Below are 24,995 nucleotides of genomic sequence, written 5' to 3'. Positions count from 1 at the left end.
CAGGCTTTCCGTCGCCCTCTGGTGGTTGATTTAACAGTTGCAGTGAAGCGGTTCAGACAAAGCGTCACCCAGATATAAACTCTTTTAAAGATTTCCCAGTTTTCCCCTCTTATTTTATTCATTTTTTATCTCCTTTAAAAATGATGATAAACATTAGCTTCTGCTGTTTTAATCTTTTATATGATTTTCATGATCTGCTAGTATGGAAGTATGGAAGCCCGTTTCCGCCACTAAAAAAAAAAAAAAGTATGCATAATTCAAAATTTCGAGTTATTTTCTCGAAATTTTGACTTATTTTCTCGAAATTTCAACTTATTAACTTGAAATTTCAAGAAAAGTAACTTGAAATTTTGAATTACTTTTCTCAAAATTTTGAGTTATTAACTCGAAATTTCGAGTTAGCGCTGCCAGTCAGTAATCTACGTGAATGGCATTATTTCCTTGTTACCCTTGAAAGCGCCAATTTGTTGCGATCCGGTTTTGAGTGCATTCCATGTAGATTACTGATTGGCAGAGCTAACTTGAGTTTTTAACTCGAAACTTTATATTTTTCTTTTTTTTTGTGGTGGAAACGGGCTTCCATATTTGTTTGTCTTGTGTAAATCACTTTGTAAAAATGCTTTGTAAAGCATCTGTGTTCTACTTGAGCGCCCTTGTGTGGCAGTTTGTGGTAACAACAGAGACTGGATTTCCTGAGCTCACACTCCATGGTAAGTATTGTAACAGTTCTGTGATTTATTTCAAATACTGATATGTAAAATGAATGGATCCATGATTTCATGCATTTACTCCAAACTATGACCCTGACATCCAAACATTCCAGCAAAAATTGCGACTCATCAGGCCAGGCAACATTTTTCCAAACCTCTATTGTCAAATTTTTGTGAGCCTGTGTGAATCGTAGCAGTTTCCTGTTCTTAGTTATCAGGAGTGGCACCCAGTCTGGTCTTCTGCTGCTGTAACCCATCTGCTTCAACGTTTGACATATTGTGGCTTCAGAGATGCTTTTGTGGATACCTCAGTTGTAACAAGTTGTTGTTTTGTTACGGTCAGCTCCAAAAGTTTGGCCATTCTACCCTGACCTTTGTTACGAAAAACCATGCCACATTTAAACATTTAAAATTAATACTGAGCGGAACTGAGTGCAGCATATTGGTCCCAACAATCCCAGTTTCTCATGGAACCCCTTGGGAAAATTAATTGCCCACCACTCAAGTTCTGTTTAGTGAGGAGTGAGTGATAGCCACTGTCTATTGTTGTTATTTCAATATTAGCAGGAAGCATTATCTGCTCTCTATGACTTGGCGCTGCCATTAGCAACACTATCTTTACCACATATGTTTCTGAAATTGTCGGCGCAATCAAACTAACCTACTGTGTTAAAAGAAATGTTGAAAGAAATGGCAAACACCTAAGACACTGTAGAGTGAACACTCCAGTTGGCTGAGGCTAATCCGGACAGAAAGTTTACTAACTTAGAAGCATATTCTATTTTCTCGCTTTGCATAATATCAGGTTCGATTTGGTTTCATCAGCTGCTTATGCAACATTTTTTATTAGGTAAAAAAAGCATAATTTCAACCATTGCTTTCTGACAAATATAACAAAGATTTTAAAGAGTTGGCTAATAATGTTCTATTATTTTATAGCTAGCTGATGATAGTGATGTTTGATTAACTTTTGCAAACATTCTTTTTTCTAGTTCAGGGACTCCTGACAGTTTTAGCAAAAATATTCATACTCAGTTACATCTCCTTTGCAAAATAAAGTACTACAGTTAACAGTACCTTTTCACTGATGGTAGCAGTAATGTTATCATAAATGAATGTGTTCCTGAGCAAGAGTACAGGTAGCAGGCACAGTTTATTGCACAGAAACAAGAAAAAAAATTGAACTGTGAGAAAATTAATGCCAAATGATAATATATATATTGATGACTTTTTTTCTACAATACTACAGTCATTGCCATTCAGAGGAGAAAATGAATGTATGTTTAAATCTACAAACATCTGCAAATTACAAACTGCCAGGTGTCACCTTTGTCCTCTGAATAATAACTTTTATTTGTGTTTAGCCCATGTATTCTGTATGCTGTTGGTACATTTATTGTTTAGTAAAACAAGCTGTCATTAGAATACCAGATGCCCATGTATTTTTAGAAGACGGCTTTGGCCTGAAAGATCCATTTAGGGACTAGAGAGGAATTCACTGAGCTAGAGAAAAAGCACTGATGTAGATGTGATATGGAAGGGATAACAGTCAGATCTGATGAATTTGAATTATCCGGCTACAAACATAAAAAGCTACAACTTTTCATATGATTACACAGTGGAAAGTAGAAGTTTGAAGCTTCCCCAATGCTCATTTCAACAAACTCTCGAGAACACCCTAATGGGCCAGTAATGGAATAAGTAGAAGCATATTATAGCTTTAACATGTGTTAAGGCTACGTGAGTGTTTTGTATAATTTATTTTTCACTGCATTTCCTGTTTGAAGTCTTTTGTGTTGTCCAAACATCAGTCACAGAAAAAAATAGGTATAAAATCAAAAATGTATTCAATTTATTCATAAACATTTTATCTGTATGTTGCTTAGTCACCACTTTAATTTCACAGCAAGCCCTCCTCAACATGTTTCTAAGTCTTTTAGAGTTAGTCTTTATAACTGACTGCACTATTTCATATACATACATAAGAGCTAGAAGTTGTATCACCGTCTTTAGCAGTCTTATGAAAAATTATACATCGTTTACTAATTCCATTCAGTTTGGCTAAATATTCAAGATGAAACAAAATGGCAAATCATGATATCTAGGTTTAATGTAAAAATAGTTCACATGCCATCAATAAATTACACTTCACACCCCTGGATCAGCAGTAGCTAGAATAAATGGCACTGTGAATGTGGTTTTGAGTTTAAGAAGCTTTCTTCATGAAATTTATCAAAGAGTTCCCTGACCTGTTTAGTATCCTTGGAGTTGTTATTGAATACATGGTAACGATTGTTACAAGATTCCACAATGTACTTGAGATAACTCCTGTTGCCGATAAACTGTTCCACTGTGCCTTTCAAATCATCTCCATGTGTAAATAAGACAATTGTGTTTTTCCTGATTTTCCAGCCAAGCTTGTCTTCCAGTTTCTCTAATATTCCTCTCTCACCATCTGTGAACCTGCCCAACTGTATCACAAGTAACACCACACACTGCCCTTCCTGACAGTACTTCTTACACTCCTCTACTTGTGCCTCCTCTGTAGGTTTATCTTCATAAAAGAAGTCTGGGGTGTCAACCAGTCTAACTTTTGTTCCATATATCTCTACTATTTTGTCCTTACACTCGGTGGTGATTGGTATGGAGCTCGGCTTCGCTTCAAAACCCTGGCCTTTGTCCTTGTGGTGCTTCCCAGCAGCCAGGATGGTGTTTGCAGTTGCACTCTTCCCAGTCCCAGTTTGTCCCAGCAGAATGATGTTAAATATGATATCTTCCTTTGCATCACTGCCCCTCTCAGCTGAAAGTAAATGCTAGATTATTTCATCAGTAGTTTCCAATAGTGTTGGTTTTCAACCTCTGGGTGCTGATATGTCAGCTTTAAATAAAATGCAGAAAATTTTAGATCTCCAAGCTTTGTTATGTTTAAGTTGTCTTACTTGTGACCGCTTTAAAATTAGATTTTTTTTAACTGTATTTTAAAAAACAATATACATCAAATATTAGTTTATTTAAATGATCTCACTTTTAGAATTAGATGTAGTTTTCTGAAGCATACCCTTGTTTCTTCCAGGTCCTTTTCCTCTTGGTGGGTCAGTCTGCTCTGAGATGGATGTACTGTGATTCCTGGCTCCTGATTGATTGGTATTTTATCATGAAAGCAAGTTTATCTTGTCTACACATATCACATATAATGAAAAATTTTCACTTTTTTGCACAGGGTGATCACAAGTTCTCAAGAAGACATAAAATGTCTTATAAAAGTATTAAATTACTCAATGTATTATTATTCAATTTAAATATAATTAAAATGTTTTTAGTCATGTTGTGCAAATATTATTTAAATGGTCTCTTCTTTCTTTCATTTTGAGATTATATGTTTCATAGATTTCTGAGGCATACCCTTTTCATGTACAGCTGCTTCTTCTGCAGGTAGGACAGTCTGTTCTGAGCTGGATGGACTTTGATTACTGACTCCTGAAGAAAAGTGGATACTTTTATCTTATTGCAACATTATGTTCAGAAACCTAAACATACTTGTTATTCACAAACAGACATGTTTGGTAATGTAAGTTAATTAAAAAGTATGAGAAGGTTTTTACATCGTGAACTATAGATAATAAAATAAAGAAGACTAGCTGGACTTAAATGGCTTAACATAGGGTGACTGTAGGATCTTCAAAACTTAAAAAATCTTAACTACACATTTACTAACAAACATCAATATGAGAATTTTTTTGTCACTGAGAATTATAGATAACACAACAGATATAGTTTATGGTGAAAAAAATAGTAGTGTTATACAAAATAAAGAGCAAACTACTCGCTTCCTATTATTTTGAGATTAAATATATTGTTTTTGTTTTAAGCATACCCTTTTCTTGCACAAGTGCTTTTTCTGCTGGTTTGGTAGTCTGCTCTGAGCTGGGTGTATTTTCATTACTTGCTCCTGAGGAAAAAGTGGATAATACATACCGTCACAGTACAATATGTTCAGAATCTCAGCACATTTGTTATTTCTAAGCAGGTTTGGTAACATTAGCTACACATACACATAAGGTTTTCACACTGTCATTTTATAAATAAAAAAAGAGATATTTTATACATATGATTAAAAAAAATTAAATGGCTTACACAGCAAGTGTTAAAAATGTAACAAAAGTATTAAATTGTCTGGAATTTGTTTATATTGGTCACAAATGTGTTGGTCATGTACAGATATTTAAATTGTCTCATTTTCTGTCATTTTGAGATAAAATGTTTTGTGGATTTCTGAAGCATACCCTTCTCTTGTACAGCTGCTTCTTCTGCAGTTCGGACAGGCTGTTCTGAGCTGGATGTACTTTGAGTACTGACTCCTGAAGAAAAGTGGATAATGCATACTTTTGTCTTATTACAACAATATGTTCAGAAACCTCAGCGTACCCGTTATTCATAAACAGATATGTTTGGTAATGTAAGTTAATTATAAATATCAGAAAGTTTTTACGTCATAAAAAATAGAGATGACTAGCTGTCCTTAAGTGGCTTATTTAGGATAATTGTACGTTCTTCAATACTTAAAAAATCTGGACTACACATTTACTAAAAAGCATAAGTATGAAAAGGTTTTGTCATTGGGAATTGCATATAACACAACAGATATGCAACCCAAATTCCAGAACCATTGGGACTTTCTTTAAATTTGAACAAAATGAAAACTAAGATACTTTCAAATTACATGAGCCAGTATGATAAAAAGAGTCTCTTTTTAAAACTTGTTTTATTAGTTTTAATCTTTTAACTTTATGCATCAAGCAAAATTGAAATTATATGCAACAGTCCTTGACTTGTTTAACATTTAAACCTATATTTGCTGCATATTCCAGCATATAAAATAAAAATAATGTTTTGTGTTTACACTCACTCCTTCAAATAGATGCAAGTAAAACACAGCAGAAAATAAATAAAATCAAAGATTCAGCAGCACTAAGTGCTGTCGCTCTTAAATCTATTTTCACCTGTTTAGCAGGACTGGGGCGGGTGGAGGTTTGCCCGGGGTCGTAGCGGTTATATCAGTGGGGGGATCCGGGGGTTTCTCTGTGAATTTCACATTCCCGTGGCAGCGTGCTCGGTACTTGCTCAGATTTGAAGTTTAATTTTTTGCTGCAGAAAGAAGTTTTCTTCCCACGCAGAGTGTACAGCGAACGTTAATGTCCCTTTTTACGAAATTAAACTCAAAGTAATGTCAGTATTTCCAAGCTTAAACACTGCATGGTCGTACTCTCTCCCGCACTCCATATCATCCAGTGTTAATCTACACATTTCTGTTGCTGCCACGGACGACGCACGCTCGTACGTCATTGTCATGAGACACTGACAAACAAAATCACGGTTTAGCAATGCAGCGTCCTTACGGGAAAGTAAGAGTATTTTAGCCTCCTAGGACCTGGTATCCACATATGTGGACATCACATTTTGGGTTATTTAGACCAAAATACTCAATTTTGCTCTACAAGGGCCTGATATCCACTTACGAGGACATTATACTGCTACTGTTCTATCGACATTTTAAATGAATATCCTCATATGTGGATCTAATTTCTTTGAAACAAAAATCAGGTAAAAAAAAAAAAATCTGGTAATTCTTTGTTTTTACATTCATCGGGCCCCAATATGGCCAAATGTCAAAGAGAAATTAAAAAGGAAGTTCAAAAAGGTCTAAGGAGCTTGGACAGAAAAGCGTCTGGATTTCAAGTTTCTTGAGGATGTTTCACCTCTCATCCAATAAACTTCTTCAGTTCTGAAGTTCAAATAGATTAAACTGGGAGAATATCTAGCAAGTAATTAACTTAACTGATATCAGGTAGTATGTAATGTAAAGCCACTTTACTTTGCGCTTTTATTTTGAAGAGTACCTTAGCGCTTCCTCTTTTATTGTGTCAGACTTCCTGTTCTGTTCTCAGTGAAACGACACAAACACTTTGCTTCAGAGTGAGTAAAAACCTTTATTTTTTGAAAATACTCATGCAAAGCTATGTATTTTATTTACCTGTCACATGCTATAACTTTGAAAGTTTACACAATGTGGTTGAATTCGTTTTTTTTTGTATATGTATGTCATTTGTTTGTGGTGTGGAAAGACTGGCTAAGAGATGCGCATGGAGGAGGTTGGCTATTTGGTTCACCATGATTAGCACCCTTGGAAGCAGAAAGAGGTTGGTTTAATGATTGCAAATGATTGTTTACGTATTTAAGAGACAGAAAGGTTGTCGTTAATTCATTTTATTAAATTCTGTAACATAAATTGTTTAAAAGCTATTGATTTATGTCAATGTCACGATTTGAGTTCATCAAAAATAATTTTCTATATAGTAAAATGTGAACATTTCTGCACTTTCTACTTAAATATTATAATGGCATTTGTTTGTGCATCTTTATAGTTTTCATGGTGCCATATTGTCGGTGGGTTAAAAGAGGAGAATAAAGTTAAATCAGTCGAAGCTCTCTGCATCACGAGTGGTAATTCCAAGTGGGCAGCTACATGTAATATGATTAGCTATAAAAGGGATGTCTTAGCGGGGCAAAGTGAAAACTCATTGACTGCAAGAGACTTGCCATCCCTGCAGAGAACCTGACACCATTTCATCAGAGATCCAGCTACCAACCTGTTACCAGCCAGATGATTCCGCTCGCATCCACAAAGTGCACTTGCAAGGTTAGAAAGAACAGCACACTAAAGCTCAGGACTCCAGATACTGAAAGAGACATTGACTACCAAGAAGAAACACGGGACTGCTTACACACATGCACAAGCTTAATGCATAACTAGAAACCCTTTAAATAATATTACAAGGCCAAAATAATTCATGGACTTCCAACACATAATATTCTTGAATCTGGTTAATGTTTCTTGGTGAGCGAAATGTGTTTTTTGTGGAATAATAATTCACAGGATGTCTGTTTATAAAAAGGTTTAAAGGGTGAACCTCATTAGCTAATTTATGAACATTTGTTGTTGCTGTCTTACACTAAACATACCTTTGAATGTCCATAATAAGTAATTGTTTGACACAGCGTTACTCTGTGGTAAAGATTAACTACAGCTTAAAAGTATAGTCAGGCAGTAAGGCAATCAAAGCTACAGTCGACTTTAGGCACCTACAGAAACAAAATGTCACTACCAGAAGAGCAAACAGACAACCCCACAAGCGCACCATGCGAATCCAGCTCACCAGAAGAAGAAACCGGCAACCCTACAAACGCACCATGCAAATCTAGCTCACGTGAGAGAAAATTAACAGAGAAAGGCCTAGAGATGCAAAACCACGATATCAGAAAACGTGAAAAATCATTCAACAAGACTTATAACTCTTGGAAGCTCGTAGAAAGGTAAACTAGAACATAACTAAAATCCCTCTGCTCAGCAGAAGACCTCAATAAACTGCAGCAAAATATTGAAGCAAAGCACGACGCTGTAAGTTCACAGTATGAACCTATCCTGCGTAACAGTAACATCACACCTGACATTGTCAACAAAATGGACGCCTGTGTTGCGCTAACAAAGGAGGTATGTAACCTCATAAGTGACCGTCTAAAGACTGTTCATGAGGAATATGATAACCATCTTGAGAAAGAAAGAGTAAGAGAAGTGTTAAGCAAGAACGAATACGGGTCTGTTTTTGGCGACAGCATAACGGAAACTGCAAGCTCTATAGAGTTGTCAGAGCAATTGAGCCATCACTCTGGCTCATCCTGTACCCGTAGCAGTAGAGAAGATGCGGAAGCAGAGCTTGCTGCCAAGCTGGAGCAATCAAAGGCTATGGAAGAAATTCGAGCACAGCAAGCACATCTTCACAAGTTAGAAAGTGAATGGAAACTCAAAGAGGCAAAAATGTTGTCAGAAATTAAACTAAAAGAGGTGGAAATGCAACAACAGTTGGAACAAGAAAGAGCAAAACTACAGCAGTTACAAGCAGACAAAAAAGTTGCTATAGCAACAGCTCGCGTGAAAGCGTACAACAGCCTTGAAGGGTTTGAGAACCACAACGGGGAACTTGACAGTAAAATTAGCTCTGCTTGCTACAGAAGGCAAATTGAACCTCAGCTGAATCCAAATGCCGCATCATTCCAACCTCACCAAGCAATTCCAGAAATGACAATGACCCAGGAGTCTGTCAGCTTAGCACAAGCAATCGCTAGCTCATTAAGTATGAATCGCTTGCCAGTCCCTGAGCCTGCCACATTCAGTGGGAACCCTTTGCAGTTTACCGATTGGAAAATGTCATTCATGAATCTGATTGACCGAAAACCCCTTCCAGCAAGCGAGATGTTTTATCTGAAAAATTATCTCGCAGGAGAAGCACGCAAAGCGGTAGAAGGTTTCTTTTACCAAGATTCAGAAAATGCATACAAGGGAGCATGGAAGGTCTTAGAGGACAGATATGGGAACTCATTCATTATACAGAAAGCATTTTGTGATAAACTCATGGGATGGCCGAAAATCAGTGCAAATGACCCACTAGCGCTACGAGAGTTTGCCGATTTCCTCAAAGGATGCTCTGAAGCAATCCCACATGTCAAAGGACTAGCTATCCTAAATGATTGTGAAGAAAATCACAAATTGCTCAAAAAACTGCCAGAATGGATCGTGCGCAAGTGGAGTCGAATTGTTGTAGATGAACTTGACGAATCTGGCACCTATCCAAATCTTGCATGCTTCACAGACTTCCTGAGTAGAGAAGCACAGATAGCTTGCAACCCGATAGCTTCTCCACTGTTGATGAATTTCAAACCTGTAGATGATTGAATCCCAAAGAGAGCCAAAGTCTTCAACACAAACATGCAACCAAAGAGTTCCGCTCAAGAGAAACAAGACACAAACATTAGTAAACCAAAATCACCTTGTTCTGTTTGTAAAAATGAAACTCATGGAATCTCAAAGTGTCCCATCTTCGCAGCTAAGAGTGTTGAAGATAAAAAGGCATTCATCCATGAAAACTGGCTCTGCTTTGGATGTTTAAGAAAAGGTCATATCACCAAAGATTGCAAAAGGTGACACACGTGCAACATTTGTGAGCGTCGTCATCCAACCTGCTTGCACGAAAACAGAAAGCAAAACCCTGCAGAAGCAGTAACAAATAGTTCCACTCCCACGGAAGAACCTGCAAGCCAGGAAACACACAAGGTCATGTCTCATACATCAACACAACGCGTTTCAGCCACCTCAAGTATTGTCCCAGTCTTTGTGTCTTCTGTACAAGAACCACAGAGAGAAATACTCACCTATGCATTGCTAGACACACAAAGTGACTCAGCATTTGTCTTGGAGGACATACTTGATAAGCTGAATGTGGATGTCCAACCAGTGAAACTGAAACTCAGTACCATGACGGCTATTGATACAGTCATCTCGAGTAAGAGTGTTCATGGTTTACAAGTTAGAGGACTCCACTCTGAGAGTTGTATCCAACTACAACAGGCTTACAGCCACGATTTTATCCCAGTGGACAAGTCGTACATCCCAACGAAGGAAACAGCATTACTATGGCCTCATCTCAGAAGCTTGGCGAATAAGTTGCCACCTCTCCAAGATTGTGATGTAGGGCTCCTGATTGGATATGACTGTCCATCTGCGCTGGCTCCTCTTGAAGTCATCATAGGTGACAAGCATGAACCCTTCGCACAAAGGTCAGAACTAGGATGGAGTATAATTGGCTAATCAAACCCTCACCTAGACAGACCTAGACAGACAAGAAAACCAGAGCTTTGTGCATCGGCTCACAGTAAAAGAGTTGCCTGTTCCATCAGCGACAGATGTTCTAAAAGCCCTGGAATCGGATTTTGCTGAGAGAACCTATGAGAACAAATATGTGTCCCAAGAAGATGTCCATTTCATACAGTTCCTCAGTAACCACATCACACAAAGGGAAGACAGACATTACGAAATGCCTCTCCCTTTCAAAGGGAACAGCCCACCCAACCTGCCAAACAACAAGAGGTTAGCCACGGTACGTCTACAGTGTCTCAAGAAAAAACTAAAGGCCAACAAACAATACTACGATCAGTACTGAACATTCATGGAAGAAACCATCAACAGGGGTGATGCAGAGCCTGCTCCTACAACATCTCAGGGGCAGACCGAGTGGTACCTGCCACATCATGAAATCTATCACCCCAGGAAGCCGGACAAACTAAGAGTTGTTTTTGATTGTTCAGCCAAATCCCATGGTGTCTCTCTAAATGATATCCTATTAACTGGACCTGATCTCATCAATCCTCTAGTTCAGGGGTCTGCAACCTTTAAGACCCAAAGAGCCACTTGGACCCGGTTTCCACGCAAAAGAAAACACTGGGAGCCGCAAATACTTTTTGAAATCTAAAATGAAGATAACACTGTATATACTGTTTTTTTTTACCTTTATGCTTTGTGTGAACAACTAAAGTAAGTAAGTAAAGTTTATTTATTAAGCGCTTTTCACAGACAGGCAGTCACAAAGCGCTGTACACAAATATTAAAATAAACAATACAATCAATAGACATTATACACAATGTAAAAGATCAAATGTAAATAATGTAAAGAATATAAAATACATAGATCAACAAAAGGCTTGTTTGAACAGAAAGGTTTTTAACTGCTTTTTAAAAAGAATCCACAGAGCAACTAAGGTGTGTTGCTTATAAAATCCATGAAGTGCTACAGAGAAAATTACATTTTATTTATGTAATGAACACATTTTGAACTCTTAAGGAAATATAACAAAAGGAAAGACACCCAGCTGAACTAAAACGATCCAAGTAGCAAACAAAAACTGTTGTGAGCATACCCTTTTAAAAAGTAATTGGAAAAAAAGTACTATGCCGCTAAAAAAAAAAAAAAAAAAAGATATTTGCAAAATTCTGCCTAAATATCTATTTTACCTGGTTAATGTGTGTGGCGGGCGTGGTCTGCAGTGCCGCTGAATGGGAGTCGGTCCCACCTGAGCGGCACCTGCAATCGCGCCTCGCGCCATTTAAAGCCTGTGCTCTCTCTGTTGTTGTGTTGTCGGGCTGTGAGCTGAAAAGCTACAGCCGGCTGTCGCCGCACACCAACCGTGTGTGAAAAGTGGTCAATAAAGAGATGCTGAAAAGCATGTTCACGCAAACATCGCCGGGTCTGCCGTGATATGTTTACAATGAGACTTCTGGTCCCGAACCTCTGCGCACAGCGCCTGCAAATCGGGCTTTCATCTTTACGCAGGACTGTAAGCTGTCATCTGTGAGGCGGGAGCGGTGTTTGTTTTAACATAGTTCACGGTTGAGAACAGCTGCCGACATAATGTGGATCCGAAGATCCATATTGGCCTATCTGGGGTTGAAAGTCTCGATACATGCACGGCGTTTGGGCGGGTACACCGCTTCCCGAGTGTGACGCTTATTTTGAGCGATGAAAAAAAAAAAAAAAAAAAATAAATAAATAATATATATATATATATATATATATATATATATATATATGTATGTATAATTTTATTTTATATTTCAAAATCACAACAATCTTCCAATATAGAACTACAAGTTTTTTAAAAAAAAAAAAGAACTAAACACAAATAAAATGCACTTCAGCTAAATACTTCTAATTTATTTTCCCAAACCATGCGGAGCCGCAGTATAAGGACTAAAGAGCCGCGGGTTGCCGACCCCTGCTCTAGTTGGAGTGCTTTGCAGATTTCGGAAAGAAGCCGTGGCCGTAATCTGTGACATTGAAAGAATGTTCTATCAATTCGCTGTCACCCCTGAATCCAGAAACTGTCTGAAATTCCTCTGGTGGAAAGAAGGTGATTTGGAGAAAGAACCTCAGGAGTACAGAATGGCAGTTCATCTGTTTGGAGCTGCATCATCTCCAGGATGCACCAATTTCGGTTTAAAGCATCTTGCACGACAACATCAAACCGACTATCCTCTAGCATCAGCCTTTGTGGAGAAAAACTTCTATGTTGATGATGGATTAGCCAGCGTTTCATCAGTTGAGGAAGCCAAAGAACTGATCACTCAGTCACAAGAGTTGTGCAGAAAAGGACGCCTGCGCCTTCACAAATTCAACTCAAATGAAGAAGCTGCTCTCTCTAACTTAGACCCTTCTGAAAGAGCAGCAACCATTGAACCTCACGGGTTTGACCCATCCCCTTCAGAATGCGCTCTTGGCATTCAGTGGTCGATAAAGGATGACACCTTCAGCTTCAACATCAGCCTGAAAGATCAGTCTTCGACCCGCCGTGGTTGTTTGTCTGTCATTGCCTCACTCTACGATCCACTTGGATTTATTGCTCCATTCAGCCTAAGTGGAAAACATATCCTACAAGAGCTTTGTCACAGAGGAATTGGATGGGACGACCCGCTCCCAGAAGATGTGAAGCCACGGTGGGAGAAATGGATAAATGGTCTTTTCAAGTTGAATGAGGTCTCGATTCCAAGATGTTACCACCCACACAACTTCCAAAACATTGTCAGAGTAGAGCTACACCATTTTTTGGACGCCAGCTGCGTAGGATATGGTGCATGTTCTTACCTGAGATATAAAAATGACAAGGACGAGGTTCATTGCAGCCTTGTGATGGGAAAAGCAAGGGTGGCACCCTCAAAGGTCACAAGTATCCCGAGGCTTGAACTCGCAGCGGCGGTGGTTTCTGTAAAAGTAAGCGTCCTGTTAAAGGTTGAGCTTGACATGAAAATTGATGATGAGTTCTTCTGGACCGATTCCCAAGTGGTACTTGGTTACATCAACAATGACGCTCGCAGGTTCCACATATTTGTTGCAAACCGTGTTCAACTCATTAGAGACAACAGCAATCCCAATCAATGGTATTATGTGGACACCTCAGAAAACCCAGCGGATCATGCATCCCGAGGGCTCCATGTTTCAGACATCCACTCTACAAACTGGCTGCGAGGACCAAAGTTTCTCTGGGAACGCGAGTTACGTCTAACACCCAGCACTCCAGCTGAGTTACTTGTTGGTGATCCCGAAGTCAAGACAATTCAGGTGGTCGCAACTGACGTCAGTACCTTCAATGATATTCTCGATCGTCTGAATCAGTTTTCATCTTGGACGAAACTCATAAAGGTGATTGCAAGAATCAAAAGACTGAGGTCTCAACAAAAGCATACTGAACATGCGACGATCGAGGAGCGTGAGAAGGCTGCCGAAGCAGTGATAAAGATCGTACAGCAGCACGCCTTCCCTCATGAAATAAAAACGCTTCAAGCCAAAAGGGACCTCCCAAACTCAAGCTCTCTCTTCAGTCTTGACCCCATCTGGTCTGATGGACCCTTGCGTGTTGGTGGGAGATTAAAGTGGTTGTCTCTTTGCCACAAAGTGAAGCACCCATTCATCTTACCAAGCAACAGTCATATAACCAAGCTGATTGTGTCCCACTACCATGCTAAGACATGCCATCAAGGTCAAAGCCAGACACAAATGGAGCTTAGAGCAAATGGATTCTGGGTCATTGGTGGGAGCAAGCTGGTGGCCAAAATGATACACACCTGTGTGCTTTGCAGTAAACTTCGACGACCTACAGAGAGCCAGCGAATGGCTGAACTCCCTAAAGAACGTCTTGAAGCCTCAGCACCCTTCACATTTAGCGGCATGGACTGCTTTGGCCTGTTCATTGTAAAGACAGCACCCAAAGAGCACAAAAGATATGGTCTGATTTTCACGTGTCTGTACTCAAGAGCTGTCCATATTGAGATGCTTGAAGATTTGTCAACAGACTCTTTCATCAATGCATTGAGATGCTTCATCAGCCTTAGAGGAGCTGTCCAAGAATTACACTGCGACCAAGGTTCAAACTTTGTTGGTGCCAGGAACGAATTCAAGGAAGCGCTTAAGCAATGCGACGCCAAGCAATTGGAGACCTTCTTATCTGAAAAACAGTGCGAATTTGTCTTCAACGCCCCTTCCGCCAGCCATGCAGGAGGTGTCTGGGAAAGGCAAATAAGAACGGTCAGGAATGTGTTGAATGCTACCTTCGCACAGTGCCCAGGTCGACTTGATGATGCCTCTCTCAGAACGCTGCTATATGAAGCCATGGCTATTGTCAACAGTCGCCCATTATCAGTTGATGGAATTAATGATCCTCATGCACTGGAACCTTTAACGCCAAATCATCTCATCATGATGAAAACAAAGGTGGCTCTTCCACCCCCCGGAGTGTTCGTGAAGGAAGATTTATATGCTACAAAAAGATGGAGAAGAGTCCAATATCTCATTGAACAATTCTGGGGCCACTGGAAAAGAGAGTATCTGCTCAACATATCAACAAGGCAAAAATGGCACTCACCTCGGCGTAACCTCAAGGTCAATGATATCATCGTTATCAAGGACGACAACCTCCCACGAAACCATTGGCAACTAGGTTGAGTTGTGGAGACAAAATCAAGACCATGATGGCTTAGTCCGTCGAGTTAAAGTACGAGTCGGGGAGAGAAAGCCTCAAAGAAAGCAAGATGTCCCTTCTAAACCTTCAGTTATTGAGAGACCAATCCAAAAACTAGTACTACTCCTTGAGAATTAAATAAAACAACACATGTTAAGACAATAATAGTTATGTTTATACACTATCTCAATGCATGAAGTACACTTACCTGTATAACTCTGATAGTTCAATTCAGTCATCCATTTAGTAGTATAAGAAATCCTGTACAATTCACTTGCTTTGTGAATTTGTTCGTTCATTGTATCAGGATTTGGTGGGAGTGTAAATGCTGGCAAAACCACTTTACTTTGCGCTTTTATTTTGAAGAGTACCTTAGCACTTCCTCTTTTATTGTGTCAGACTTCCTGTTCTGTTCTCAGTGAAACGACACAAGCACGTTGCTTCAGAGCGAGTAAAAACCTTTATTTTTTGAAAATACTCATGCAAAACTATGTATTTTATTTACCTGTCACATGCTATAACTTTGAAAGTTTACACAATGTGGTTGAATTCGGGGTTTTTTTTGTATATGTATGTCATTTGTTTGTGGTGTGGAAAGACTGGCTAAGAGATGCGCATGGAGGAGGTTGGCTATTTGGTTCACCATGATTAGCACCCTTGGAAGCAGAAAGAGGTTGGTTTAATGATTGCAAATGATTGTTTACGTATTTAAGAGACAGAAAGGTTGTCGTTAATTCATTTTATTAAATTCTGTAACATAATTGTTTGATTTATGTCAATGTCACGATTTGAGTTCATCAAAATAATTTTCTATATAGTAAAATGTGAACATTTCTGCACTTTCTACTTAAATATTATAATGCCATTTGTTTGTGCATCTTTATAGTTTTCATGGTGCCATATTGTCGGTGGGTTAAAAAAGGAGAATAAAGTTGCATCAGTCGAAGCTCTCTGCATCACGAGTGGTAATTCCAAGTGGGCAGCTACATGTAATATGATTAGCTATAAAAGGGATGTCTTAGCGGGGCAAAGCCTTTCAGAAGTAAAGATGGGCAGAGCCTCTTAAGTCTGTGAAATACTGCTTGTAAAGATTGTGGATACTTCAAAAACAATATTCCTCAACATTAAATTGCAAAGGCTTTGCAAGTCTCACTCTCATGCAGTACTTAATATAGTCAAAAGATTTAGAGAAACTGGATGTCTCTAAGGGACAAGTCCAGAGACCTTTATTGGATGCCTGTGGTCTTCGGGCCCTAAAACAACACTACATCACTCATCGGCATGTGTGTCACTGACATTACTAAATGGGCTCAGGAATACTTCCAGAAACCACTGTCAGTTAACAAAATCCGCCGTGCCATCTACACATGCCAACTTAAGCTCTATCACGCAAAAAGGAAGCCATATTCGAACATAGTCCAGAAGCATTGCATGTCCTGTGGGTCAAGATTCATTTGAAATGGACTGTTTCAAAGTTTGCTTTGGTTAGACGAGTCCATTTGACATGCTTGTTGGTAATCACCAGCATGTCCTCTGGGCTAAAGAGGAGGGAGACCTTCCAGTATGTTATTAGCATTGAGTTCAAAAGTGAGCAACTCTGATGTTGTGGGGGTGCATAAGTTCATATGATATGGGCAGCTTGGATGTTTTGGAAGGAACTAGGAATGCAAAAAGATTTATAGGTTTTAGAGCAACATATGCTCCCCTCAAGATGACATCTATTTCAGAGAAAGCCTTGTGTATTTTAGCAGGACAAATGCAATGCAATGCAAAAGCACATACTGCAGGTATTACAAAAGCATGGCTTTGTTGAAGAAGAGTCAGAGTATGGAATTGGCCTGCCTACAGTCCAGATCTTTCACCTCTAGAGAACATTTGCCGCATTACTAAATGAAAAATAAAGATGACCAGAAACTCTTTAGCAGCTGGAAACCTACACTACCGGTCAAAGGTTTTAGAACAACCCAATTTTTCCATTTTTTTATTGAAAATTATGCAGTTTAATGTCTCATTGCACTCTGAAATGAAATCATAGTACAAATAAACAATTGGAGTTAAAAAAGAAATCATGGAATCAATTTATATACAAAATGTATTCTAAACCTTTGACTTATCAAAGTCGCCACCTGTGGCACCCTGCATCCAGCAAAACAGCTCCAAACCATCACACTTTCTCCTCCATGTTTGACAGTTGATGCCATACAATGTGGACCCATCCTTTCTCCTACTCAACGGCGTACAAAGATCCTGTGTGACGAACCGAAGATTTCAAATTTTAATTCATCACTCCATAATACCTTGTTGAAGTCCTCAGTAGTCCAATGGTGGTATTTCATGGCCCAGGCAAGCCTCTTTGTCTTATTCTGACGTCTTAGCAATGGCTTTCTTGCTGCAGCTCGTCCTGTCAAACCTGCAGCTCTTCTCTTCATAGTTGAAACTGAGACTTGGTTACTACGACCACACAACTTCAACTGTGCTTGAAGTTGTTGTCCTGTGAGCCGCCTATCACACAAGCTGTTAACTCTCAGAAACGTGTTCTCTAATTCAGTTGTAGCTTTGGGTCTGCCTGACCTCTTCCTGTCAGAGTTTTCCCCAGTTTCTGAGAGCCTTTTGATGGTGAAGAGGAAACTGTACTCACTGAGACCTTGACTGTCTTTGCAATTTTTCTATAGGAAAGACTTACATTTTTAAGTGTTATGATGGTCTGTCTCTCTTCCATTGTTAATCGCCTTTTTGTGCTCATTGAAAAAGGCCTTTTTGTATAATTCTGAAATCTATTTTTTATTTATTTTTTAATTATTTTTCAGTGTTGGGTAACCGTGAATGACTTGAATTGCAATAAATTAATAACTGCAATAACTGGAAAAATTGGGGTGTTCTATAACTTTTGACCAGTAGTGTATATCAGACAAGAATAGGACCCAACACCAAAACTCATAACCTCGATGCCCAGACGTCTTCAAACTTTTGAAAAGAAGAGAAGATGCTACACCATGGTAATAATGCCCCTGTCCCAACTACTTTGAGGCCTGTGGCAAATATCAAATTTGAAATTAGCCAATTTTGTGCATAAAATTGTAAAACTTAACAGTTTGAACATTTATTTTGTTACTTATGTTCTGTTAAACAACTTCCCAACTTTTCTGGAATTTAGGTTATAGTTTATGGTGAAAAAATAAAACTTACCCAAAGTAAACAGCAAACTGACAGTCTCACTTCCTATTACTTTGAGGTTAAATATATTGTGGTTTTCTTAAGCATACCTTTGTCTTGTACATGTGCTTTTTCTGCCGGTGTGGTAGGCTGCTCTGAGCTGGGTGTATTTTGATCAGTTGCTCCTGAAGAAAAATGAAGAATGCTTACTTTTGTCATAGTACAACAATATGTTCAGAAACCTCAGTGTATTCATTTTCAGACATGTTTGATAGGATAAGTTAATTATAAATATGAGAAGGTTTTGTCATCATGAACAGTAGATAATAAACTAGAGATCACTAGCTGGACCTAAAGGTTCACATAGGACGATTTGTAGGATCTTCAATACTTTAAAAATCTAAACTACACAGCCATCCATTATCCATCCATCCATTCTCTTCCGCTTATCCTCGTCAGGGTTGCGGAGGGGCTGGAGCCTATCCTGGATACCATAGGGTGAGAGGTGGGGGACACCCTGGACAGGTCGCCAGCCTGACGCAGGGCTAACATAGAGAGACAACCATTTGCACTCACATTCACTAAAAATATAAATATGAAAAGGTTTTGTCATTGGGAGTTGTAGATGACACAACAGATATAGCTTATGGTGAAAAAATGCAGGTGAGGCAGTCTGCTCTGAGCTGGTGTATTTTGATGAGTTGCTCCAGAGGAAAAGTGGGTGATATGTGGAAAAGTGGATAAAATTATGTCACAGTACAACAATATGTTGAGGGCCTCAGCTGACTTGGTATTCATAAGCAGACATATTTGGCAATGTTAGCTAAACATACACATAATGTTTGTAATAAAAATAAATATGAAAAAAATGAAACTTTGATATTGTGGTCTACAATACAATAGAAGTGTTGTACAAGAACACATATAATTAAAACTGCTCTGAAAATGTCTTACGCAGAGTGAGCACTGGTTCTTGAAAAGCCTCAAAAATAGCACTAAACTGTCTTTAACTCAGTTCCCGAACTCACATCTTGTCTTTCATACCTTTGTCTTGTCCAGGTGCCTCTGCTGGTGGGGCAGTCTGCTCTGAGATGGATGTGCTTTGATTCCTTGCCTCTGAGAAAAAATTATTTTATCATTACAACAGTTATTTTTAAGCAGGTTTGGTTATGTAAGTTATATATAAATATTAGAAGGCTTTTTCATCATCCACTATTGATAATACGGTAGAGACGACTAGCTTTGCTTAAATGGTTTATGCAAGATAATTCCAGGTTCTTCAGAATCTTACAAAATCTTTACAGGGTTACTGATAAAAGTGTGAATTGTCTATTTTATACTATTCTTAATGTGTACATGTAATAAAAAAAAAGACTTTTCTAGTAAAATTACTTTTTAAAGCATCACATTATGAAACATATTTAAATGTTTTGAAATCTAACCAAATACTTTTTTTTCTAATTCACTCTGAAAAAAATCTGTTTTATTTAACTTCCATTATACCGGTCCATTATTCCATTACCTGTTGCAAATTTAGTATGCAACCTGGTAAAAAATTAAGAAAATTATTACTATGACTGTTTTCAATAGTCAGTAATAGAATGGATTGATTAACTTTGTGAGTGTACTTTCACTTTATAATTTAATACAAACAAGTCCGTTTTATAACGTATATTGAATTTACAAACTCACCTTTGCTTGCAGGATTATAAGGTGGAACCTTTGTGTTTCTGAAAGAGTTATTGTGATCATTGTAATTACAAAGCAAATGACAAAACATAAAAAATATAATCACGTATAATCACACTTCCTCAAATAATTGCCCATGTCATTTCAGAGAATGTAGTGTGGACTAATAAAACACCTAATCCCTAACCAGAACCATTTTACTGTTAAATGAAAAGAACAAAAATTAAAATGCAATGCAGAAAATCTGCCTGAAGTGTCATAGTATTGTGTCATTATATTATGTAAGCTGGAAACACCACCAAACCTCAGCAGTGCAAGAAATGGATGAAACTTGTTTAACATAACCTAATGTTTTATATTATATTATTTTAAGATTATGTCATTTCAGCTAAATAAAAATGATTTCATTACTTCTTCCACCGTTGATGGATACCCTTATTAGAGGAAACAGAAGCTAGCTGTTAATACAATTAGACTTGTTATTCAAATGCAGTATATTAGAGAAAGGAAGAAAATGAAGTTTTTTACCTTGTGTGTTTCAGATCATTTTTCCGCTGTTCCACAACATCCTTACTGCAGCTGTTGTAGTCAAACCGGAATGACTTGTGTAAACACCATTCCTTACACTGAACAGTCATAGTTTCATCCACAATTTCCATCTTGATATAGAACATTTGTTTCACATTCTCCAGTAAACCATGGCTCTTTTTGTTTTCTAAGATCATAACTAAATTTTGTGTGACATTAGCTCCAAAGATATCTTTAAGTTTAAGTATTTGAGCCCGAACATGATCTTCTTGGTCGTTTTCTGCATCGATTGCCAGTATGAACAGATGAGGCCCAGGATCAGTAAGTGCCATGAAATCAATAATCAGCTTGTCTTGTTGATGACATTTTTCATCAAAAAAATCAGCAGTGCTGATGATTCTGTAAAGGTCATTTTCTCTCTCAACAAAGTTGTTCACATTTGTCACTGCAGGGTTGGTTCCTTTGAGAATTATATTATCAATCTTTCTCACAAAACCAGCTTTCTCTCCAAACAGAGCGATGGTAAACTTGTCAGGACGTTCTGTAGGAAAAAAGAACAAATAAGTTACTCTTAAAACACTGTAAAAATGCAGGAACGGTTAAATCTGTTTGTGTTTCAAGTTATTTTCAAATAAATACGTGGTACTTTGTCCCAATACAGGTATCTCGAGGTCAGAAATTCACACATTATTATACCAGCAAATGATTCATAAATGTGATGAACTTTGACAAGAAGTAATAAAACTAAATAACTGTCACTTACGAGAAGGCTCAGGAGAATTCATCTTGGCAACTGTTTAATGAAGAGTGCTGTAGGTTTCAGCAGAGTCTCTGAACTTGCTTTGAAATAGGTCAGACTCATGCTGATATAGGCTGAGAATTAGCTCCACCCTCTGGGCGGAGTGCACACTAAAACTGTGCTGCTTCAATTTCATTCTCCAAACGGACTAGAGATGGGCAACAGTGACTCAATCCCTAAAGGTAAAACTGATGCTATAAATGAGATTTTCAACTAAATTTGGGGTTCTAACTAAACATATATATTTTTTTTAATGGTACAACTCTCAATTTTAGATAAAATGTAAAAAAAAAAATTTTTCTTTCTGCAGGTGATCCACTGAGGATTGTGATGATTGGTAAAACTGGTGTTGGGAAAAGTGCTGCTGCCAACACCATTGTGGGAAAAGAGCTTTTTGAGTCTGAAGTGAGTTCAGAGTCAGTGACGGCGACCTGTGCAAGAGAACGAGTTAAACATTGCAAAAGAGTGATCCATGTAGTCGATACTCCTGGCTTTCTGGATACAGCTAAAGATGCAGACGACATAAAGAAAGAGATTGCAAAATCCATTCACATGAGCTCTCCAGGCCCTCATGTTTTCCTGCTGGTCCTTCAGATTGGCCGGTTTACCAAAGAAGAAAACAACTGTGTGCAAGCCCTGGAGCAACTCTTTGGACCTGAGGCATCAAACTACATGATGATTCTGTTTACTCATGGTGATGACCTGACTCACAAGAAAACAACCATACATGAGTATTTGACAAGAAACAGCCATCCTAAACTCAAAGAGTTGCTGAATCGATGTGGTAATAGATACCATGTCTTTAACAACAAGAATAAGAACAGAACTCAGGTGGTTGAGCTGATCAAGAAGATTGATGACATGGTGGCAGCAAATGGAGGATCACACTACACTGATGAAATGTTTGAGAAGGCACAGACGATTCTGCAGCAAGAAGATAAAGACACACCAGAAAAGCTTTTTAAGAACGCTCCCTTCATGTTGGAACTGCAGCGAAAAGTCCTCCTGTTTCAGAAAGTGTTGGCTAATGCAAAGGGCTGGACTGATGACTAGGACCATGCTAGCTATTCTTGTGAGTCGATAATGTGTCTGTAAGGTGAACAAACAGCTCTTAACTCCTATCTTTAGTAATCACGGTGGCTTTTTTTGCACAACAAAATTGAATAAGCTGTCAGATTGAAGGTGACATACTGTCTTATGCCTTTTATTCTGTGTATAATAGTGTTTGCACATCTGGCATATTTTCTTTCCTCTTGATGTCATTGTTGTTCCACACCATTGCATTCTGTTTTTTTCTTAAATAAATTTTACACACTGTCCCAAAATTTCTTTTGAATTGGGGTTGAAAGTAAAATGTCAGTTAAATTTCAAAAGGCCTCCTGTCTTACTTTTTCACCTACACACACAAACAAGTATGGCCAACAAACAAGAGACAAAACTATGATTTGTGACAGATTTTGAAACTAAACCCTACCCTTTTAAGAAAATGACAGGATGCTCTGAAATATCTCAGATACCTGCCATTTATGTCACCTCTGGTGAGGCACATGGCATGGCGGGAGGAGACTGAGGGCCCAAATGCAGGCACACGGAGAGGAGGGTGGATGATAACAAAAAAACAAGCTTTTATTGTCATCTGTACAAAAACTACAAACAGGAGGAACTGAGGAAACTAACTAAAACCTGGACAGGGAAAATAAGCATAAACACATAACCTGAGGATAGAGACCAGAAGCAAGGGACAAGGGACCAGGAAACACAGGGTAAGCTGATGGAGGAAACACAGGGTAAGCTGATGGAGGAAACACAGGGGCAACACGGAGGAAGGCACACAGACGGTCCGATGAGGAACAGGGAGAAGCACAGAGGGACGCGAGGACAGAGCAAACAGAAGTTGAACACAGCTGTGACAAATCAGACATAATGAGACAGGGGGAAGCTATACTCAAAACACTGAACACAGGACACGAGACTATCAAAGTAAAACACGAAATACATGAACATAGAGACAAGGATGACAAGAGCCACAGAAACACCTAAACACTAGAAATCTGGAGTCTGGATGGCATTAGCTTGGATTCCAGTAAAATGGTGAGGAATCTCAGCTGTCATAGGGTAAATAGCACAGAAGGGCTGACTATGTTTTATGAAATAAACCCTTTAAGTCCCTGGACATTTAATTTTTCTTTAAGAAAGAATTTCCCCAAATTCGATCAGTAACAACTGTTTTTTTTTCTTTTTTCTTTTTTCTTTTTCTCTTCTGTATCCCGCTGGCCTGCTTAACCCTCTAGCAGAGCGTAAAATAAACACACTCAGTCACTCACACACAGCTAAACCAGGTTGCAGCAAATCACCTGCTCTGACATGATGTGACAGCAGCTAGCGCGATAACAAGGTTCCATTTACAGTGTAAAGAGGCTGCAGCGAGATGCCAAAGTGACAGATAAGGGAATTGATACACAGACCACATGGCTCATGTAAATCATGAGTATCTTTTGTAGATATGAAGGCAAATGTATATGGACGCCAGACAAAATCCTGGTGTGAAAAGCTTGTTTCTAACAAGCTGTTTGCAGGAGCGGGACGTGTCGATTGCTAGAAAAACATGTTGATCGAATGAGTCCTGGACCACTTGTAGCTCCGGTGTGCTATGTGTGTTGAAACGCTGTTTCTCAATTAAATTGAAGGCTTAGATAATGTGTGCGTGTGTGTGTCCTGGTACCTGCACATGTGTGTATTTCCAATCAATATGCCTCAAGGCAGTCCATCTTTGAGTCATCTGAAGTTGAAAAAAAAGAAAAAAGACAAAAAAAGAGAAGTGTGTGCGTGTTTGTGCGTTTGGATCTGTAGGCTATGTGTGTGTTCCCAGCACCTTGTCATCATCTTCCAAGATCAGTAACAACTGTTATTCAATCAGTTAAATGAGCAAACCTTACATCTCCCTTTGTTTTCTATCATTATTATTTTTACAGAGTGTGATTTTCAAAACAGCTTAAACGATTTGAAAATTGTGATTCTGTTTAATTGTTTTAATTGTTTATGTAAATAACAAAATTAAAATAATAAATCAGTAAGCCTGTTGTTATTCAGTTACAAGTTCTAAAAGTTCCTATATGTGACTTTACCAAATTTAATGCAACAAAACTGAAGTAGCATAAATCTATGTCCATTTTAGTCCTCGTAGTGGAGGTACCAGTAGTAGTAGTTGTACATGAATTTTCAATTTATCCTTATCTGTGAATTTCAAAAAAATTTAGTCTCTCAACACACCCTCTCACTATTACAACAAAGTAAGATCCAACGGAGATTGCTGAAACGGTACTCCTTCCCCCCAAAAAACGAAGGTTAGTACATGGTGATTTTTTATGTATTGATCTGTTATCTGGAACATAGTTTTCTACATGTTTGTAGTAACTTAGTAAGAACTGAATCTCACTTCTAACCCTCAGGAAAACTCAGGATTACCTTACTAATCCCCAATATCGCTTCATCATGCAGGCTAAGTGTGGCTGTGGTTTTTTTCTAACGACTTCTGAAGTAACAAACTCATTATTCAAAATGTTCAGTCTTTCAGCTTTCTTTTTAAACTTCTGAAAACTGCAAGAAGAAGCATGAGGTTACTGTTTAAAATCAGTTAATTTACATGAGGACAGCAAGTACAGGCAGCTCACAGGCCTATTCACTGTGGTAGAGCAGGTCATTTAATTGGAAGGTTGGAG

The 24,995-nt window shown here is 38.5% G+C and overlaps 2 protein-coding genes across 7 annotated transcripts; one reads left to right on the top strand and one right to left on the bottom strand.

Annotated features, from left to right (window-relative positions):
- Positions 1-1,898: 1,898 nt before the first annotated feature.
- Positions 1,899-21,300, bottom strand: LOC116311381. 2 transcript variants are annotated; one of them, XM_039615895.1, is made up of 10 exons: positions 21,241-21,300; positions 20,478-21,018; positions 19,953-19,990; positions 19,305-19,376; positions 18,371-18,445; positions 4,994-5,068; positions 4,585-4,659; positions 4,113-4,187; positions 3,736-3,843; positions 1,899-3,510 (listed from the first exon to the last, which is right to left on the bottom strand). In XM_039615895.1, exons 1-10 carry the CDS (start codon positions 21,260-21,262, stop codon positions 2,882-2,884), a joined length of 1,710 nt encoding a protein of 569 aa, XP_039471829.1. In that variant the 5' UTR covers positions 21,263-21,300; the 3' UTR covers positions 1,899-2,881. The 2 variants fall into 2 exon arrangements, with proteins under 2 accessions (XP_039471829.1, XP_039471830.1); XM_039615896.1 differs by having other exon boundaries at positions 3,769-3,843.
- LOC116311379 (GTPase IMAP family member 7-like) lies at positions 6,569-23,296 on the top strand. Of its 5 annotated transcripts, XM_039615900.1 has the most exons (4): positions 6,569-6,683; positions 6,833-6,907; positions 7,319-7,407; positions 21,587-23,296. In XM_039615900.1, the coding sequence occupies exons 2-4, from the start codon at positions 6,879-6,881 to the stop codon at positions 22,327-22,329; spliced, it is 861 nt and encodes a 286-aa protein (XP_039471834.1). In that variant the 5' UTR covers positions 6,569-6,683; positions 6,833-6,878; the 3' UTR covers positions 22,330-23,296. The 5 variants fall into 5 exon arrangements, with proteins under 5 accessions (XP_039471834.1, XP_039471831.1, XP_039471833.1 ...); XM_039615899.1 differs by lacking the exon at positions 6,569-6,683 and having other exon boundaries at positions 6,747-6,907; XM_039615897.1 differs by lacking the exon at positions 21,587-23,296 and having other exon boundaries at positions 6,661-6,683; positions 6,833-10,977.
- Positions 23,297-24,995: the final 1,699 nt, after the last annotated feature.

Source organism: Oreochromis aureus, linkage group 7 (genome assembly GCF_013358895.1).
Source record: "Oreochromis aureus strain Israel breed Guangdong linkage group 7, ZZ_aureus, whole genome shotgun sequence".
In the NCBI taxonomy this organism is placed as follows: domain Eukaryota; kingdom Metazoa; phylum Chordata; class Actinopteri; order Cichliformes; family Cichlidae; genus Oreochromis; species Oreochromis aureus.
Note: the sequence above shows the minus strand (reverse complement) of the source record. Positions and strands in the feature narration are given on the sequence as shown.

Excerpts from the sequence above, each read along its gene's own strand:
- LOC116311379 (XM_039615897.1), top strand. The coding sequence starts at position 8,230 with ATGGACGCCTGTGTTGCGCTAACAAAGGAGGTATGTAACCTCATAAGT.
- LOC116311381 (XM_039615895.1), bottom strand. The coding sequence starts at position 21,262 with ATGAATTCTCCTGAGCCTTCTC. Across the intron at positions 19,991-20,477 it reads AATGATCTGAAACACACAAG|AAACACAAAGGTTCCACCTT; the intron begins GTAAAAAACTTC and ends TAACTCTTTCAG. Across the intron at positions 5,069-18,370 it reads AGCACATGTACAAGACAAAG|GAGTCAGTACTCAAAGTACA; the intron begins GTATGCTTAAGA and ends ACTTTTCTTCAG.